The following is a 21,120-nucleotide window of genomic DNA, read 5'->3' as shown; positions in this document are numbered from 1 at the left end:
AATTGCAAAAAGAGTTGGTGAAGCCCAGGTGGAGACTCATAGTATCACCACGCAGCACTAATGTTTATCAATAGCTACACTTCGTTGTGAGTGAATAAATTCGTGTTTTTTATTGTGTTTGTGTTGTGGCTCTTTTAAAACTGGAATTTGTTATATGCGGCTCGAGCATGAAGCAGGTCTGGCCACCCCTGCTCTAGGGCAACTAACCCAAGTGATAAGACCATATAAGGAAATGTAAGGCGAGGTGCTATAACCCATATGCCAATGGATTAGAGAAACATTCAGTGGAATACAAAACAGATTTGACAAATTCATGAAACAAATCCCACCACAATCACTATTTCAGAGCTATAATTATTTAAAAGGCATTTGTATCAAAAATACCTTGTTAAGTGATAAACAAGCAAAGCAGTTACTAGTTTTCAGTAGCACTGACACAGCTGGTTTTCTTTTAAGAAACAGAATAACATAAACACATAAAATCTCAAGCTATTTTAATTAAACCGGCATAATAACCTCAGATAAAATAATTTATTATTTACAAGACGTATATTTACAATGACACTAAAGCAATGGCCAGTCACAAATATATTAAATTCTTTTGAAAAAAGGAATTGAAAAATGAAGAACAACAAGAAAACATGCAGTAAACAGATTATCTGGGTATTAAACCATCACTGTGCAAAGAAAGAATGGAGTCAGCAATAATACGAGCCGTGGTTCGCTGGTAACCTCCTGAAGTGAGCATGACGATAGGAATATTTTTCTTTCTTGCACATGAAAACACCAAATGGTCTCTTTTAATAATTCCCTGCAGTAAAACATTGTAGAAATGCTTATGCCAAAGATGTATATAACTTTTTATATTCAAATAGCCATTCATGATTACAACATGATTAATTATTCAAGACTGCCTGCAAGAATTTACTTACTTGCAGTTTTGAATTGATCTATAACTTACTGTGGGTGAAATGCTGAGGCAGCCTAGAGGATCACCATCCAAGATATCGGTACCTGCATTATACACTATTAAATCTGGATTAAACTCAGCAAGAGCTTCTGAGGTATGTTGCTCAACCAGTTGCAAATATTCCACATCACTTACATAAGAACGAAGTTCAACTTTCCTATGTGTAAATATAGGAACGTATTGTCATCGAAATAGTCATGCTTAATTACCACAAAGCATCTTAGACTCTACTGAAACCAGAAACTTCAACTACCTTTTAATGGCAGTTTTTGCATAGCCATCATGAGGATATATATTTCTGTTAAAAACATCCAAAATGTAGACATTTTCATAATCCATAAAATCACGTGCATAACCATTGCCTTGATGTGCATCCAAATCGATTACACTGGACAACAGCAAAATTATTCCTCAAATGAAAATAAACTGCCTAGACTAACTTTGGGACGCTGATTCCAAATCTGAAATCAGAATTGGTCTATCACGTCAGGTTTTCAAGATATGAAAATTCACGAAATTCGGATTTTGCATTGATTAGCACTATATTATAAGGTTCTACAGTACAAGGTATTGTGCAATTTTCTTTCCCAGCGAATTGTTGGTCATATTATGTCACAATGCATGTTATGTAAGATTAATATTGACATTATTTTGTAAATGCAATGTTCTATCTTTTCACAATTAATGCATTCTTGAATGTTCTTGGCCATGACTATAGAGGGGGGGGAACATATGTGGAGACCTTAAAGTTGTGTCACTTTTGCTCGGATTGCAGTTGGGTTACACCAAGCATATGTGCTTTCTCTGTTTGTGGGACAGTCGAGACGATGCAAACCACTATGACACAACTGAATGGCCAATGAGAACGGACTACATTGTTGGAAGATATAATGTTAAGTGCCAACCCCTAATTGATCCGAGCAAAGTGTACTTGCCACCACTTCACATTAAAATGGGCCTGATCAAACAATTTGTGAAGGCAATGGATTTCAATGGAGATGGATTCCTGCATATAAAAGAAAAATTTGGTGCAATACCAAGTGATGCTAAACTGAGAGCTGGAATATTTGTTGGCCCCCAAATACGTGATTTGATCCGTGACCCAGTATTTCCATCCAAGCTTAATTCAATTGAATTAAAAGCCTGGAATGCATTTGTACAGATTGTACAAAATTTTCTTGGGAAGTACAGGGCAGAAAATTACTCGGAACTAGTGGACAATTTGCTGGAATCATACCGCGAAATGGGCTGCAGAATGTCGGTTAAACTGCATTTTCTTCATTCACACTTGGAATTTTTCCCGCCAAACCTGGGTGATGTGAGCGACGAGCATGGGGAAAGATTTCACCAAGACATCTCTGTGATGGAATCGCGGTATAGAGGTCGATTTAACCCAAACATGATGGGGGACTACTGCTGGTTTCTTCAGCGTGAAACTGACACTGAACATACTCGAAAGAGCAAGTGTATAAAGCACTTTTGAGGGAATATAATGTTATTTTTGTCTGATTTAATTATCCTGGGTTGTGTTAAATTGTGCAGTATGATAATGCTGTTATTTTCAATAGAAATTACTGGGTTGATTACATGTAATGTTTTGTTCCGCTCAGCCAAAATTAGCCAAAATCACAGTTATGGGTTGTCGTGAGCATATATCATATCTCAAAAACGTGACGTGTTAGAAAAAATCTAAGACCAGATTTGGATTCAGCATTGCAAAATTAGTCTAGGTAAACTTGAAATGAGCGAGGAATAAAAAATAAGTTGTAAATTGTTGTCCAGTGTTATCATTACATTAGATACACCAGAGTTTTCCATGGCAAACTAAAAGTGGTAGTAAGAGAACAGGAAACTGACAAATGCCTTCAAGTTAATAAATTTATGAATGCATTCAAATTATTGATAAAATAACGGTGTTAAAGCCAAGTTTGTTGAAATGAACAATTAAACATCAGAGATGGATTTAATATCTGTAAACTAGTCCACAGTCGACTATAGCTGTCAATGATAAAATTTTGTCCTACCTTTATTAGAAGTGTAATATCAGCATATGCACAAAATCCACCACCATTGTGTTTTGAACAGTGATGAAACCCTCCACCAATATTTATTGCCCATCCAAATTTCATTGCTAAATCTCCTGCAAGAATACTCCCACCAGTTTGTAAGCGAAATGGATACAAAACTCTTCTCTGGACAATAAAATTTGGCAGAAAAGCAACAGGCGGAACTTCTGTAATTTTAGCCACTGACCAACTCCACTGAAATTATATTTAAAACATGAATATAGGCTGAGTTGTGGCTAATGTATAAATTTATTACATTTACTATTAGGAAACATATTAACAAGGAAAGTTTTTGGCATCATTTCTACAAAAAGTTTCTCAAATTACTACACATAAACCAAGCAAAAGTGTAACATATTTTTTGTTTCAGAAGATAAAAATTATTTCAAAGCAGAACCAATTATCATTACATTAAAGTATAGATAACACAATTTTACACAGCACCAACCATTAATAAAATATACACATATACAAGACTACTTTTTATGTATTGGACAGGGTAAACAAAATAGAATTTTAAATCTTGAAAATTTGCAATATACTCCAGTTAAAAAGGTTTACAATGCCTGGATGTCATTGAAAATTATTTACTGGAATAGAAGAAAAATTTTGCGTATACATGCTATACAGATATCAAGCAGTGATACTCAAGCCTATTTATTAAAATCTACTGCTTGCTAAACTATAGGCAAAAGATGGGTAACATCCCTATTACAACAAAGTAACGATTTTTACCTCTGTTTGTGCGTGCACTTTTGGGTCTTATAAATAAATATTATAATCTGCTTCAACACAGCCATGACAAAATAATGTAATTTGGTGTTGACTTGCAATACCTTAACAATTAATTTTACAAACAAAATTCTAATTGTAAAAATATCAAAGCTAATGCAAGGTTCCAAAAGTTTTGGAATCATAAAGCATGTATCCTGAGTACCTTTGCTTATCTTTTAGATAAACTGCGTTTATACAACATCCTGTGATAACTAAATGCACAATCTACACAACATATTAGACTCTTTAAGGAGGTGCATGGGTAAAACATTCAGATTTCTCTGATTTTGTCAGACTCTTACCTATGCATGCCTTTAAAAACTTACTTGAACCATTCAAAAGGTAGTGAATTGATATTTGGATTATTTCATATTCAAGTATAAGATAGTTTTAGACATGCATAGTCTACATGTAAACTTTTATCGAGTCCAATATCGCGATTTTCAAATTATTGAATGTTTACTAATTTTACTGAATTAAAGAAACAAACAAAGTAATTGGCCCTTTTTTCAAACCCATACGGCCATACACCTCCTTTATGTTTCAATTACAGAAAGACAAACATCTAGTAAAATGGAACCACGTAAACAAACAAGAAATAAAACTACTGGTAACACAGATTAGCAAACAGATATGTCTATATTTAACGTAAAAGTAGTAAAAATGCTTTTAAAACAGGTAGCTTCACTGCTTAGATACATCATTTCATACATTTCACCTTAAAATGTACCAGCAACAGTAATGAATATCAAATAGTACAACACGCTCCATGATTCAAAACAAAGCTTATTAAACAACAAAATAAACATAAAGTCACTTACAATATTATACATTATACACATTTTTAAACTTTGGCATTTTCGCTAAATATACACAGTTTTTATCTTATCATCTTTAACTAAGGCACAGTTGATAGCCAAAGAGGCACGTAAGATACATTTCAAAATATCACATACAAATACCTAATTATTCAGAAAAACCTTTTACATATATGTTACATATTCAGAATTAAAAGTTTTTGTTTATTCTAAAGCCAAATGCAAATCGTTAAGCTACAAAGTAGTTTAAATCCTAATATTATTCATAAGTCTGCAAAAACAGCTTTCCTCTTTCCTGTTAGCAACAAGCTGTTAATGTATTATGTGAAGGAAAACTTTGGTTTAGTGACAGGAATATATAGCAATGGACATTATTTTCAAAAGTGTTTGGCTTTTTAAAGATTGCTTCGTAGTTACGGGTATCATAAGTGAAATAGGCTACTGACTCAATACTCTGTGTACAAAATTAATCAATTAAAAACAATTTCAAATTCTTCAATTTCAACCAAAGTATTCTGATAAGAACAACCCTAGTAACAGAAAATTTTATATATCATACCTTTTTTTTCGTGTTTAATTTGCAACAATGAACTCTTGATCAAAATAAATAAATAAACTACACATCTTACTTTTTGAATGAAAATTCGATACAAAAATGCGACTTATACATGAAAATATACAGCAACAACATACTTTAAATCAATTAATTATATGTTGATTGCTGTGAAATTTTAAAGTAGTCCTGAAAAAAAACTTGTATATATACAATATCGCCATACTTTTTTTATTCATACCTTCAGGCTATCAAGATATTCTTTATTATGAACTTGTAATAGATCATCTTCACTTGCTTCATTTGGAGTTATTGTATCAGAGGGTTCAAATAATTCATTCTCTGCAATGAACAAAACACTGATTAAATTGTAAAAATACAAAAGAAACATCAGATATGCTTACTGGAACTAAAAATAAATTCAGCGCTCTTTTTGTAACTATCACCACTTTTGTCTAATCAATAATAGCAAAAACCGTTGCTGCATAGCATATTATTTAATAGCATTTGCAGCAAAAAAACTCTAAATTTAAATTAATTTCTTGCCTAAGAAAGCTTTACGTTGTTGATAGCTTAGCCAATCTCTTAACTCAGTGCCAATATATAAAGTTGGTTTTACTTTACGTAGATCTTATAGAATAAATTATTTTAACTGCTAAGAATGATAGTTAAATCCAGAGATTCTCAAACCAAGGTACGAAAAAGCAATTTCAGGGTATGCAAGAGAGTTTCTTTCATTGTTGGCATCTCATTTCTAAACTTGCATAATTACAAAAATCTTCTAATTGGAAGATTTTTAGAGCAGGCTTTAACCTGTCTCAGTCTAACTAAAAACCTGTATTTCAATTAAATCTATCATGTATAAACACACACTGAAAAAGCAATCAGAGGGCGTAAACCTGCACAGTGTACATGTAAAAGTAGCTCATTACAGTCATATAGCATTGCATGATGTGCAGCGTTATTTTGTCACAACCTGTGTGTTGTTAATGACTGAAAATAAATTATGCTTGTTTGTTTGGTGAATTAGAGATACATTTACTACTTTATTAGTTACCTTTATGTTAACGTGTTCAACAAATTTATTATAGGAAAATTTGATATACCATGTTAAATATTACCAGAGTTGGGCAGTCTTTACTTTGAAAGTACCATCGGTAACGGTACTTGGAAAAGAATGTACCGACAGTTCCGGTATAAAAGATACTGCTGCAAAAGCAATGTTTGCCGCTATTATGCCCTTGGTAAAAGTTACTCCAGGTCAAAACATATGTGATGTTGATCGCTTGCAATTTTACTTGACATTTCTAGATTTAAAAAGATCAACTGATGCTAAAATTAGTATTAAGGATTAAATAACATGTATTTTTGAATACATATTCCTTAAAATTTTGAAATTATCACGTGAAAAGTACCGAGTACCGGCACCGACTGAAATTTCTTGAAAACAGTAATTCGGTAAAAAGATTTGGTACTTTTTTTCGAAAGTACAGACGGTACCGGTCTCAGTACTGAAAAAGTACCGCAGTACAATAATTCGGTACTATAGTACCAAGGTACAATAATTCAGTACTATAGTACTGCGGTATTGCCCACTTATGCATATTACAGATCAAAACCATCCCTTGAGTATGTAATCACATAGGCTACAACATATTTCATGCCATGTTCGTGCTGTTGTTGCATGTCTCCACTTATCTATCTATATTTGTGCCACAGTTTCAAGGGATACATCATGTGGCTTGATCACAATAATAGAATGCCTCAGGAAAGATTTGCAAATCAATATGGTTGCATCGCCAATTGGTAAAAGCTGAATGCTTCGACCAAAACCAGGTGGTACAATTACATTATTGACCTTGGTTGGCCATGAGTGGGTTTCCTTTTACTCAAACTTGCAGACGTGGCAAAAGCTTATAAACTGTTTAAACAAGCTCCTAATGCTGCTGCCTCAACAACCTTCTAGATAGGAAAAAGTCGGTTACGAAGTGAAAGAAACAAAAGAGGTTCAAACTGCCAGTATAAAGTTTTTATCCCAATAGCACAAATTTTCCAAATATGTACTAAACTCATACATAACTGCAATGTTTTTTTATTATCATAAGGTTATATCTGCCTTTATTAAGCAACTGTAACAAATTTGAATTCTGATTGTGCCAGTTTGCCAAATCTTGGTACCAGGCCAATGTCAGTAACTCTCCATCAACTTTTCAGACAATATCACTTAAGGATATGCTAGACAGGGACAATTCTTCCATAGTAAATATGTTGAGTTTGTTTGTATTGATACTGCCAGTGCTATAGTGTGAAATAACACAAATTGATGCATCTAAAGCAGCTATGCCCAAGCTATACTGGGCCAAAAATGGTGTCAGTTTTAAGTGAGTGCCGCATATTGAATAACTTATTAGTTTACACTTGATTAAGTTCAACACAAAGTTGAAGTGAAAAAGTCCTCTTTCTTAATTGAAGCAGTTTAAAATTGTGCAAAACTTGAACACATTTGTGTAGCGATCCGCTTGCCGTTGCAAATACTTACCACTAAATGCAACATCTAACATCTGTTCAGAAAAACATAACAAAAGAAAGTAAAAAAATGACAAATTTCCAGCTCAATTCTTGCTTGTATTACATGAAGTAACTGTCTGAAGACTATAAGCACAATTTAAGTATAAAACAATACATATATATATCATAATTACAAAATAATATAGAACATATATTTTGACATAAACAATGATCACCACATACTGACCAACCAATAATTGATGAACACGTCCCCATTTGCCAGAGTCAAATGGATGCATCTTTTCCATTCCAAAAAACGAAATATTGTAATCTTTGTGATACAATATGGGCCATGATGATTCTTTAATTGTCACATCATATAATTTCGACATCCTGCATAAAGTACTTAGTTTGTTATATTCTTTTATCAACATCGCACTGTATCAGCGTTTATAACTGTAAACTAACAATCAGCAACAGCTAGGGCTCAAGGTTTGGCGCTCCAGTCAATGTTTAGAAATCGCCTGCAATCAAATTATAATAACCTAGTATATATCATAATTATTCAAGTCACGATCCCAGTTTTTCATAACTATATTGTGCAGCAAAAAAGTAGGCTTATACACACAAAATACAGTATCATATGGTATGTTTTGGATTTCAATCTTTTTGGCGTAATAATTCTGCTATAAGGTCTAAGATCTGCAGATTGTAGTTGCTGACCTTTTTAAATTATCTTTTTATAAAAACAAGATAGGCCTATGGAGATCTTCTGCCCCTCGTCCTCGAAAAACGTCGCTTTTCCTGACTAAAACGTTTCGTGTATTTTTGTAAATTGACTATAGTAAAAATGTAATTAAAAAGCTATTAATATGACTGTCCAATAGACTCAACCTCCTCAATAGTTTAGAACACTCCGAATATTTGGCTACATCCTTAATTTCTTCAGACAGGTGTTATAAATAGTTTGCATTGCTGCTATAAAATCATTGGGCATTTGAATGCCCAAATATCTTGTTTTCTCAAGAAACAGAAATAGGTTTATGTTTCCTAGGACCGAGTTTCTTTCCATAAATTTTTTTGTTTACTCTCTGTGTACATATATCAGTGTAAGTGGATATGTGCACCACTCTAATTTACTTCTGGCACGTTTTAAGCCATTAAGGCTTTGCTGTGTTTTTCCGTTCGTTGATTGTTTGTTAGCAAAGGCATCCATTTTTTTAAAGAAAACTAAAAATCTGGGGCAAATTAAATACGGGATTTCCCGGTCGTGAGAGCGTAAAAGTAGCACAAGCACAAGACAACGTTAACGTTGTTGTGTAGTTATGTAAAGCATTATCACAATGCGTTTTTTATGGTAACCTGTCTTATCAGCTTGTTCCCGAACAGTTTATGCCTGCTTTTATTTAAACTATAAACGTAAAACAGATTTTTTAAGTATTTAAAGTAAACTTTGATCCTGAAAGGCGCCATTAAAAACGATTTGCGGGAACGGATCTAAGTACAACAGGACAGTTAGGTTGGTCTTTCTTCAGCTAAGTAGGTACTTTCAAAGTTTTTTTTCTGTTTAGGTTGTGTAAAAGTTGTTAACAAATTTTCGAAGATCGCCAAAACTTTTGTCGGAAGTTCCTTTTACTGCCACCCTTTTGTGGCGACGCTTTAGTTTTAGGAGCGTGAACGAATTGAATGATTAGTGCGTACTCATTCGTTACAAATTTGGCTTGACAGGACATTTTCAAGTTAATTTAAATGGTTAGAAGTTGCTCGCAACTCGCGAGTCGGATCTATTTGTAATGGAATGATTAGTTTTGGTTGTTGATTTTGACTGTTCCAGTCACTCCAATACAATGTTCGATTGTCTGAATTGTTTATTGCGCTCGATGATACATGAGCCTCAAGGTCGTTAATTGCTTTATCAACCCTAGACTCGATTGTTCAGCTAAAAGCTGATTGTCTTGTGAAGCTGACAAGCAAAGTTATCTAACTCGTCACTGAACTTCTTTAAATTGTACTCATCAGTAGTATGCACAAGAATGTTGATTGTATAAACTGATTATATTGATTCTTCTTTAAACGATTACAAATAGACAGAACATTGGCACATCAACAGCATTTCATTCAACAGTTAATATTATAGCATTGAGACTAGTAGACTTAGCTATTATCAACTGTATTAGGCCTATGTAACTGGTTGCTGGTAATTGTTAACGCAACTCAACGGCTTTTACAGCAGGCAAAACGCACACGAAAAAAGGCATGACGAAATATGATCGCATAAGTTGCAGCGACAAACAGGAAGCTGTCGTGACGCAGTGTTAAGTTTTACTGATACGTCACTTAAAAACTTAAATTTCCAAATGACATTTAATTCCGTATATTAAATTTGTCATCATATTATCACAAATTCTTTAGTGTCTGAAGTTTAAACTTACTTTCATAGCTGGCAGTCAGGGCATGCAATAGAATGGAAGATGGAATGGAACGATAAATTCAGTGTGGTATATGGAATTGTTAAAGTATCGAGTGGAATGGAAGATTTCATTTACGGAATGGAAGGAATCATCCATACTTTCCATACTGAACTTGAATGCGCATTTACAAAATTGACCTAATTTCATGCATTCCCAAAACCTTATACGCACACGCTAATTCACAAAATCAAGTGCGTGCACTATAAACTTTTAAATTTGTAACATTGTTGATTCTTCCATTTTCGAAGATGTTAATATCGTATGAAGTATGGAATGGAATACATTTAGGTATGGAAAATTTCTATTCCATTCCACATGCCCTGCTGGCAGGATAGATAACCACATTACATTAGAAAAATGTACTGTATTATGATGTCATACTTTAAGCGTTACACAAGGCTGGCCTGTGTTGCGTGCTTTTTTCCCGTTCCTGTTTTCTTTTTTATTATCTCGTTTCACACTTTCAACTTTCCTATCTCACTTCTGTTTACCTTTCCGTGTTGCGCTTTTTGACCTCTGATCAGTGGCGTAGCCAGAAAAAAAATGGAGAGGGGGGCAAATATTTCATGAGTTCAAGGGAACTACAAATTGTTTGTTTTAAAACACCGCCACCTGACGTACAAGCTTTTAGACAAAAAAATTGGGAGGGGGGCATGGCCACTTTCGCCCCCGCCTGGCTACGCCTCTGTCTCTGATCTGTAATTTCTTCATTATTTGGTGTAATATCTTCCATTCTCTTGGTTTTTATCTCTTTATTATTCTGCACGATGCCTTTTTCTCTTGACTGTTCTCAAGGTAAGAAGAAGTGTCACTATCTTTCTTACTTTCCGTTTGCGCTTTATCTTCGGGTAATATCGTCTCTGATCAACACGTTACTTTGAATTTCACTGCGCTACTTACCTGTAATCAGTGGTGGGATTCAGCCGGTTCATGCGAACCGGTTCTTGGAATTTTAATGACTTTCGCGAACCGGTTGTTAAGAAGCGTATGTAGCCTACAAGTCTATATATATCGGCCCCGGGTCAATATGGCATGTTGCTAGTGAGAGAACCAGATGTTAAAACATTTGAATCCCACCACTGCTTGTAATCGTATATATGCCTATTGCCCAGCCCTAGCCCCTCTTTCATGACAATGCGGATGATTTCTAAAAGCGTTATCGTTGCAATTTTCAACATATTGACGTTGATATTGATAAATAAGAAACTGTGCCACACTTTTCACGATGCCAAGATGCAGTAATTTGTTGAAACTATCTGAGTTAGACAATCGTGTATATTAAGAACCATTTGTAAGTTATTTTAGTAGTCTCAGGTTTACGATATCGAAAGGATGTGCCTCCCCTCGCTCGCGGACCTCAATAAATACCGCTAAAGGATTAAGAAGGCTAAGAGAACTAAGAGTATTTATACAACTAACATGTCTATCGCTTTAGCTGGCTTGTAAACTTTTTGTCAGTCCTTCATCGTCTTAAGTGTATTGTCTTACTGGTCAGACCGTAATATATAGGATTATAGGCATATTATAAATTCGTGTTTCTATTATATTAATCGCTTTTTTGCAAGCAGTATACCATAAACATCTTAGGTTCCCATAGTTATCTCAGTTCTCTTAGTCCTCTAGTTTTATTTGGAGAGGTCATGAACTTTCTAATCTCGACCCAGGCTTCAATCTACAGAACCCATGACTTCTGCATATACGAGCCATGACATTTCTAATCTCGACCCAGGCTTCATCTTATACGAGCCGTGTCCTTTCTAATCTTGACCCAGGCTTCAATCTACACTCTACAGAAACCACGACTCCTGTATGTACGAGACGTGGCCTTTCTGATATCGACCAGGCTTCGATCTACAGAACCTATGACTTCTGTGATATCGAGTTAGGCTTTGCTTTATACTAGACATGACTTCGCATAGGCTATTTGGACCCTGACTTCTGAATTTGAAGCCTGCATGGCTTGCATGTCATAAATAGATCACTTCCCCACCTCGTTTGGTATAGGTAGTATATTTTGACTTATATTTCGGTAACATTAGTTATCTTTGCTAATTTCATTCTTTTTTCAAAAATTTTACTAACACAGGCTATAGTCAAAATGAAAAAAACAAATAAATTTGTTGCTCTCGAGTTACAGTCTGTTATAGAAGACTTTGTAAATACATATAGGCTATGTCAAGTGAGAATAGATGAATACTTAAAAAGACATTTAGAAAGAAATCATGTAGAAGTTTACAATGAAGTGGATAGCCAGGATTGTCCAAGTCGCATATGTCAGACTCCTGGTCCGCATGCCAAATATGGCAAACCAAGGCTGTTATGCAATGGTGTAGAATTCACAGAGGTGTCAAACTGCATGTGGTTCTCTGAGACTTCGAGCATGACTTACAACAGAAACTCGGCTAGAATTGTTACACCATGTTTGCGTACAAATGGTACATTAATTGTTATGTTACAAGAACCAATATGAATTTATAATTGATAGATAAATCGCAAAAGTATGATGTGGTGTATTGTACGGCAATTAATTTCATAATCCTAATGTAAAATGAGCTTGGCTGGTGTTCAATGATTGCAATTTTCTTATGAAAACTTTTCAGCTATACTGTTTTCTAATTTCTACTTCATTGTCGATGAAAGACGGAAAAGAATGCCATTAGCACAGTGCCGACGTTAGGCAAAAGCAATATAGCCATGCTCGGGAATGCGCAAGAGAATAAGGACAATCTATTTAAAATGGCTTGTTTCAATCTGTCTTTGATTTATCAGTGTGGCCCAGATCTTACCTGAACTTTCCAATGCGACCCTAAATGTGGTTTGAGTGTAACACCGCAGGTCTAACTAATAGCAGACGGTCTAGAAAGAAATTTGTAAAAGAAAACAAAGCGTGGCTGTAAAGTTTTTTTTTCGGATGAAAAAGTTGGTTTCGGTGATGAAAGATAAATTTAAACATCATATCATTGAAATGGTAGTAGAAAATGGGATTCCAATTCCTTTGACCTTCTTTTCTTCAAAATGATTGAATGAAGAGCTGGTAGGAAAATTGAGAGTGTCTTTGTAGGGGCAGGAAGTTAGAAAGATGGTTATAACAGAAGCAATAGATAAGAAAAATGCATTGAAAGAAGATTTAAGTGAAAAATTTGTCTTCCTCAAAATGGTTGGCTGCACAAAACACAGGGTTAGCTATCTTATAATAAATAGGCAGTTTCCAAAAACATGCTAGACATTTAAACTCTAGCAATGCGTGATACCCAAGCACAACACAGCCGTGAATTTGAAGCTGTTTTTAAAGAATATGATATAAAAAGCCACAGATTTTGGCTATTGTGGCTGATAATTCTTCAAATATGGCAAGTTGAAAAAGAGAGTTCAATAAAATGAATATTTTACAGTTGAAGTCGACGAAGACAGCAGTGGTGTAGAATTAGATGAAGGGTTAGATAGTGCTTTGTCAGAAATCTTGAGTACAGCTCATATGTGATGTGCATTGCATACACTGCAGTTAGCTATTCGTGGTGGACTCAACGAAAAAGATGTGGTTAGATTTATCTGTAAAATTCGTGAAGTTGCTATAACTATGAGAACATCTAACATTGATGCTTTTTTGAAGCGGAAATTGAATAAAGATACAATCAATCAGTTTTACTTTGCTTTAAGTGCAGGTTACGTCAAGGTTAAACTACTAAATGCCAACCGGATTCGATTTTTGCGCTACAATTGTAATTTCCTTTAAAAAGGTATGAAAACAAGTTAAATAAATAGTAACAAATGTGTGTGTCTATCAGAACTTGCACGAAGACAAGATCGGTTAGCCGAGGGTCGAGCGATGAGGAAACATTGATGAGTTTAAGTTGTGGAAAGACTTTCCTCAGTTCGAGAATAGAGTTGCAAATATTAACAAAAAAATTCTTGTTCTCAATCTTATCTACCTCATAGCAGTGCGAGTACATGAATGTATATATAGCCTATACAGTTTACTTCAAGTCAAACGATCTCTTGCACCAGTAACATCGGTCCCTAAGATTTCGTTAGCGATTTGTGAATAAAAGAGAAACATCGAGAGTTGGAAGTTGGCAGTAAAGTCAAATTAAATATAAATAAATGTATACATTTTAAAATATCGTTTTCAACACGATACAAAGTTAATAAAGCAAATCGTTTTTAGGACGATGCAATGTTAATTACTCACTCACTCATAATTTCCATTTCTATGTCAATACAAGAAAAGCGCACATTCTGCATATCCATAATAGCACCCGACTACTATCTAACTAAATATAAAGCAATGATATAAGCCATCGCCTTGCAATGATGTGATATCAACATGCTCCATTACTTTACTGTTGTTTTTTCTTTGCCGCTTCAATATTCTGTCACGCTTTTTTTGATGGCAGTCTCATTCGTGGAAGCTGTTTTCAAAAAACTGGATTTGCTTTGTAATAACTGCGCAACATTACGGATGAGCTTGGCTCGACCCGAGGGCAAGCGTGAAAACACCAAACTTTGCACAACTAATCAGCATTGCTTAAGAATAACTGAATATCAAAGAGACGAATTTCATTCGCACTAGATTTTTTCTATATGCACTAGTGTGTACAGTCTCAAAGGTTGAAAAGCACTGCTTCATATTATTAACAGAATTGTAGACTCTGCTGTGCAGATTAAGCCATTGTGTTGTACTTAGGGTTGGGATTTCGAGACTAAATTTGAAATCCCGGTATCGGGATTTCCCGGTATTTTTACCCTACAATCCCGGGTCTTTTCGGGAATAACAAAGTAAAAAGTGTACACATATACTCAAAACAAAGCATGTTTATTTATTTTAATACTGACGCAAAAACAGCAGTGCATTAAGAGTGTCATCATTAAGACGATTTCTAATTTTATTGCTAAAATAACCAAGGGCAGAGAACGCATGTTCGGCCTCAACTGACATAGGTTTGATTATTTTCAGGGCTCCATACAGTTTTTAGTTACATTACGTTAGTTCTGCAGTATGAAAAGTTTCACCAGACTTAGGACTTTCTCTGTGAACATACATCTTCAAAATTAGACAATTTAATTAACATTTGCTAGGACTCAGTCAGAACCAGTAGCAAGCATATGAATACAGTTTGGCTAAAACCTGATGCACAAGGCCCAAGCCCGTGCAATAAAAGCGATTGTTCAGCCATTGTTACCCAATAGGTTGCATGGCAATACTATCACAACACTTTGTGCCAAACCCAAGTTGCTAGTTACTGTAAAACTGATTTAAACAATTTAATCCACATATCAAGCAATATTGAACTAATAAAACGTTAACTCAGAATTCCCGGGATTTTAAAACAGAAAATCTCGGTATTGGGATTGGAAGAAATGGTTAAAATCCTGGGGAAACAGGATTGGGATTTCCCGGGGTCCCAACCCTAGTCATACTGTGGCAAATGCTATGAATCATTATTAATGGAGCTAAAGCTATTGAAAAAGATTTACAGTTCTAGAGCTGTAGCTGGAGCTAGTGCCAAAATGCTTAATAGCTCCTAAGCTGGAGCTAGTGGATAAATGCTTGATAGCTCTGGAGCCAGAGCCCATGCTTTTTTACAGTGGCTTTACAGCTTTGCATAAGAGTTTTTTAACATTCGTTCACAACAACCTAAAAACATAGAAAAGCAACCAGTGCGTTTTAAGTCTCTTGCACAAATTTTAAATTAAAGCTATGGATCAGGGAAGTGTATGTATCGTTAAATGTTGCCTAACTGTCAAGAATACAAAGATTAGCGATAAAATGATTACCAAAACAATTTCAAACTTGTGATCACCCTTCCCTTAGCAATTTAAATAATCAACTAATTCAACCATGCATGTGTATAAGTATCTGCTGAGGAATTAGGCATTAGGTAGTCAATACCATACCTGCTGTTTGCTATCGCCCATGTTTAATGTCTGAGGTTACTGGTCTTTATGACAAGAGTAACCAAGGAAAAAGGGTACACATCATGGATGAATGAGTGGATAAAGATAACATACCAGTAGTAGGTGGCTGTAAATTTTTCTTTTATTTTAGGGTTTTATGAATAAGAGCACTTATGCATATAGATGGACTGTCAATACAATAGTATTGTTTTGCACAAATAGCGACATTTCACAATGGGTGGACCTGGTCTAGAAACTGTGCGGGTACGTCAGCTGTAGTTAGAACTACTGATTTATTAATTTTATTATCCCAGATGTGTGATTGGTTTAGCTACAAGTTGGGCCGAACAAGCAATGACATAAAGTTGAATCTTGGAGTAAAAGATTTCTTAAATATAATTACATACTACGTCAACACGATTGCTCTAAAATGAAATAATAACATTTATTTATTAATTTCTAGATGGCATTATATGTTTCATTTCCAATTCTTATGTTTTATCTCGCAAATTCACCATCACTTTTCAGACGACCAATTTCACAGGCTACTAGGGAAGAGGACAAGAAAAGACAAGAGCTTCTGGTTAAAACCATGAAATTTGTCAAACATTTTTCAAAGCGCTTGTTGCATGTCACTGCATACTGTTACTAAACACTAAATTTGTTTTATTTTAATATTTAGAAACAAGAAATCAAAGCAAATTTGGACATTTTTAGAGAATTTGAAAAGCACAAGGAAAAAAGTAATTAAAGTTACACCAGGAGTGCTTAAAAATTATGACAATGTGGGATGATAATGGCTCACTGCTTGATATACTGTCTGTTGCATCCAATTTAAATAAACTTTGGGAAAAGCAAAGTATAAGCACCCTAAACCAGATTCTTAGTAGAATATTTGAAAAATCTGAATCATGCTCTGATGCTTGCCTGCAACTTATAGAAGCTGCCAAAAACAAAAAGAAACCGAAATCGGTTGCAAACCACATACTGGATTGTTTTTTGACATATCGAAACACACATTCAAGTCAGCCATATTTGGTTTCTTCTAATGTCAAAGAGCAAGTCCTGGAATTAGCAGCAGTATCTCATAACAATCTTGCAGTGAAGTTAATTAAATCATTTTCAGTGGACCAACCCAACCTGGATTTGGTAACAAACCACATAAGAGCAAGTTGTGCAAAAGGAAATCTAAATTCAGCCATGGCAATAACAACCGCATTGAATATTCAGAGTGAATTTAGTATTTTGGAGATGGCAGTGCCTGCATTTTTGCAAAACAAATTAAATTTGCTCGATCCTTATTTGGAAGGAAATTCTCAGGATCTAGATGAAATGATTGCTCTTTTAGATAAATGGATGAACCCAGAATTCAACATTGTATTATTTTGTTCTGAGCACAAGATTATGAGCGCTAAGAGTGAAGCACTGCAAGCATCATTTCAAGATAAGGTGCTCACACGCTGGATAAAGAAATTTAACAAGCTTAATGTTAAAGAACTCTGTCCAAATTTATGCAGGAGACATTCAATGAACTCTTTGCGCTACGTGCTTTATCGTTACTATGTAGAGGAAGCAGCCTCTTTAGAAAACACTGAGGAATTGATTAAAAAAGCTATTGGAGAAGATACCTGGCTGCAGCAGCAACTTGTTGATTTAATTAGGGATAGTTACAGTGACTTTTCCATGGCAGAAGAATGGGAGAAATTCTACAACCTTTATCAAGCTCCCACTTTAGTTGCTGTTGATGATGATGAGGACTGGTGTGCAGAACCCCAACCCAATGCTTCCACTTTGATAAATTTATCAAGTAGTTTGTCCAACAAACTTAATTTTAGTTCAGTTGAAGCAGCTCCCGTGCAGCAGTTTCACAAACTCAAATTATCAGCCAATTGTATACATCTTGTAGAAGACGGTGCGTCTTTGCATGCATGTCAAAAAGCAATTAAAAACAGTTTTTTGGTTGGCATTGATGCTGAATGGACATTTTCTTGTGGAAGTATTTCTTCCCAAAGAGTTGCCGTACTACAGTTGGCTGTCACAAATGCAGTGTATCTTGTTGACGTGAAGTATTTCATTGAACAAAAAGATATAGACTTACTTTGCTCTTTTATTGTAGACTTACTTATTTCTAGGAATCACGTTAAAGTGGGATTTGGACTACGAGAAGATTTGAACAAGCTAGCAGAGACATTACCTCTTATTGAACAAGCGGTAAAATCATGTGTCCGAATTGTTGACCTTCATGTTGCTACACGCCATGCTGTGCGGTTATACCCTTCCATTTTAGTTGACCCTGTACATTCAGCAACAACTTCATTGAATCTTAAGAAACAAACTGGATTGAGTAAACTTGTGCAGCAGGTTCTAGGACATCCTCTGGACAAAAGTGAGCAGATATCTGATTGGGAACGACGACCACTCCGTCCCTCACAAATTAAGTATGCTGCCTTGGATGCATATTGCTTGCTTGAGTTATATGAAAAGTTGTCTGAAAACCTTCAGAAGCTTGGAGCAAGTAAAGACTTGGAGAATATCATTTATCAAAAACCAGCAACCAAAGAAACTCCTCGAGGAAGAGGAAGAGGTAGAGAAATGAAAACAACGACTTGTGCTGCTAACTTTTTAAGAGTCACTAAACCTGAAATAAGAGCCAGTGATTTTCGTGTTGTTTGCGATAACATGTTGCAAGGATTGGGTCGGCAATTGAGATGTTGTGGCATTGACTCTTACATACTCAGCAACCATGATGCTCATGATGTTGCAGCGAAAGTGGCCACTAGAGAAAATCGAGTGATTCTCTCTTCAGGGTCTGCCTATGACTATCTTGTTGGCCAAGTCGGAGAAAGTAGATGTTTAAATATTCCTAACACATTAAAAGCAAAAGAACAGGTTGCATTTGTCACTAATAATTTCAATGTAAAAGTTTCCCAGTTGGACATTTTCAGCAGATGCCAGATGTGCAACAGCGGTCAATACTTGTTGGTACACAGTCAGGAAATGCTAAAAGTAATCTCCATCCAAGGAGTTGGTCTTCGTAGACCATTTGTGTGTGTTCCTTGGGAGTCTTTGCGTGAGCAAACTGCAACAGTAATTCCACCAGAAATATATGAAAGTGATGAAGAAGATGGTGATATACTGTTTATGGACGATCCCGATAGTGATAAGAAGTATGAAAAACATTGGTTTGCACATACACGTGACGATCAACCTCAGCCCCTTGTTAAGCAAATGAATAACAGCAATAATAGCACAGAATCAACTACCAAACATATGTTGACATCCACTGCATCTGAAAAACCTCGCATGGCAGTAAAGAGTAAGGCCCAGTACCTTATTAACCCGCTTTCTCTATCTAATAACTCAGCCCTTGATGTGGAGAATGGTACAATTCTTACACCTGTTAATGGTAAACAGGATATAGTAACACCAATATTGTGGCAGCAAGTTCCAAAACCTGTCTGCAAACAAGTTGCCGAGTTCTTTTGCTGCATACAATGTGGCAAGGTTTATTGGGAAGGAAATCACTTTGGAAATGTAATGGAAAAATATCAGCATATTATAAGGTAGAAGCTCTATGTGATAAATCCTTGATGACGTCCGGGTATTATATGTGATGGGGTTACTGCTAAGTTTCTGTTTGATTATTATGATCACTTACACTAATATGTTCTTGAATTTTGTCATGACGTTACTCGTGAATGTAAAATATCTACCAAACTGTTTTTAATTTATTCATCTGAGAAAAAGTAAAGAACACATGAATTTGAAATTAAAACTTTTTATGATCTTTTTGTGTTGGTATTCTTGTTTGTCATGATTATTCCTGGTGAAATATGGCTGTAAAACCAAGTTGTAGTTAAATCCAAGGTACAAATGTGCAAGCATCACATGTTAAAGACACATTAATAAACAATTTCATCAGCATGTCGATTATGATTTTGGATGCCGCCAATAAATTTCAAAAATTCTGTAACACCTTAAATTGTACATATTTTTTTAATTAAAATGTTGTGCACTGTATAGAACAGGGATGTCCAACCTTTTATTATAGTTGGCCGCATTGTCACTTGGATATAATTCAATGGGCCGCAGAAACTATTCAATTTCAAGAAAAGTTGATGAAATTAACTACTTTAACAATATCAGTCATCAAAGTATTCGGAGTGAAAATGACTAGCGGGTCGAACTGTGGCCCGCAGGTTGGACATCACTGGTATAGAAGCATATGGAGCATGGTCGCCGGATCAAATACCTAGCTCCGACTTTTTCCTGAAAAACATTAGTCGGTAAGTGGCAGTAGTGAGCGTAGATGCCTGAACACGTTACAGCAGTGGTTCTCAAACTGTGGTACGCGTACCACTAGTGGCGCGAGAGCTTTTTAAGTGGTACCGCTGAACATGATTTTCGATGTGCTTTGAGTAATGTGTTGCCCCGGATAGACAAGCTTGTGCAGAAGAAACAGTTGCTTCTATCAAATTAAATTGTGTTTTCTTGCTATTCATTGGTGTTATGGTATAGTAATAACGGTAATAACTAATAAATACCGGTACATTTGAGTAAAATAAGTCATTCAGGAGCCAGGTGGTACGCAGTGTAGCAAAAAAAACGAACGAGTGGTACGCGATCGCAAAAAGTTTGAGAAACACTGCGTTACAGTAATCAATACCACCATAAAATATGCAGTCTATGGATTTTATGAAGGTCGCAGTTTTTCTCCGTAAAAAACCATTGCTGATACTAAATCGTGCAAAGGGTTCGCAGTCAGGGGATAAACAGCCTGACATCAGAGAATTTGTGTGCAGACTGAAATAAACAAGTCATCTTCCGATTTAGCGACATGACGTTAAAAACAGCAAAATGGGCTTAGCATTGCTGAAGAACGCTGTCCCATAGGTTGCTTCAGGCTATGTTTGCAGGACGTTGTATAAATATGTTGTAAGACTGGCTTAATTTGTTTAATTAAATCTTTGGACAACGTTATAGGTCGATGCAGGCAATTATCTTCAAGTGTCAATTGAAAAGAATCCATCAAGCACTGTTAATGAATTACTAGAAAACCAGGCAA

The 21,120-nt window shown here is 35.4% G+C and overlaps 2 protein-coding genes across 7 annotated transcripts; one reads left to right on the top strand and one right to left on the bottom strand.

Annotated features, from left to right (window-relative positions):
* Window positions 1–517: 517 nt before the first annotated feature.
* LOC143461306 (histone deacetylase 11-like) lies at window positions 518–9,873 on the bottom strand. Of its 6 annotated transcripts, XM_076959183.1 has the most exons (9): window positions 8,413–9,873; window positions 7,941–8,082; window positions 7,721–7,742; window positions 5,423–5,523; window positions 2,995–3,231; window positions 2,758–2,794; window positions 1,224–1,356; window positions 962–1,127; window positions 518–811 (listed from the first exon to the last, which is right to left on the bottom strand). In XM_076959183.1, the coding sequence occupies exons 2-9, from the start codon at window positions 8,079–8,081 to the stop codon at window positions 656–658; spliced, it is 993 nt and encodes a 330-aa protein (XP_076815298.1). In that variant the 5' UTR covers window position 8,082; window positions 8,413–9,873; the 3' UTR covers window positions 518–655. The 6 variants fall into 6 exon arrangements, with proteins under 6 accessions (XP_076815298.1, XP_076815296.1, XP_076815299.1 ...); XM_076959181.1 differs by having other exon boundaries at window positions 7,941–9,873; XM_076959184.1 differs by lacking the exon at window positions 7,721–7,742 and having other exon boundaries at window positions 8,413–9,870.
* A 6,312-nt stretch (window positions 9,874–16,185) lies between these two features.
* On the top strand, window positions 16,186–20,028 carry LOC143459491 (exonuclease mut-7 homolog). The gene is made up of 3 exons (XM_076956676.1): window positions 16,186–16,319; window positions 16,519–16,638; window positions 16,738–20,028. The coding sequence occupies exon 3, from the start codon at window positions 16,833–16,835 to the stop codon at window positions 19,620–19,622; it is 2,790 nt and encodes a 929-aa protein (XP_076812791.1). The 5' UTR covers window positions 16,186–16,319; window positions 16,519–16,638; window positions 16,738–16,832; the 3' UTR covers window positions 19,623–20,028.
* The last annotated feature ends 1,092 nt before the right edge of the window (window positions 20,029–21,120 follow it).

This window comes from Clavelina lepadiformis, chromosome 5 (assembly GCF_947623445.1).
Source record: "Clavelina lepadiformis chromosome 5, kaClaLepa1.1, whole genome shotgun sequence".
In the NCBI taxonomy this organism is placed as follows: Eukaryota; Metazoa; Chordata; class Ascidiacea; order Aplousobranchia; family Clavelinidae; genus Clavelina; species Clavelina lepadiformis.
Note: the sequence above shows the minus strand (reverse complement) of the source record. Positions and strands in the feature narration are given on the sequence as shown.

What these genes read in the sequence shown, in the direction of transcription:
- LOC143461306 (XM_076959181.1), bottom strand. Translation starts at nt 8,123, where the DNA reads ATGTTGATAAAAGAATATAACAAACTAAGTACTTTATGCAGGATGTCG. An exon ending in GTTAGATGTTGCATTTAGTG is followed by an intron (nt 5,524 to 7,720) that starts GTAAGTATTTGC and finishes TGTTCATTGCAG; the next exon opens with AGAATGAATTATTTGAACCC. An exon ending in GCCTCAGCATTTCACCCACA is followed by an intron (nt 812 to 961) that starts GTAAGTTATAGA and finishes GTTTTACTGCAG; the next exon opens with GGAATTATTAAAAGAGACCA.
- LOC143459491 (XM_076956676.1), top strand. Translation starts at nt 16,833, where the DNA reads ATGACAATGTGGGATGATAATGGCTCACTGCTTGATATACTGTCTGTT.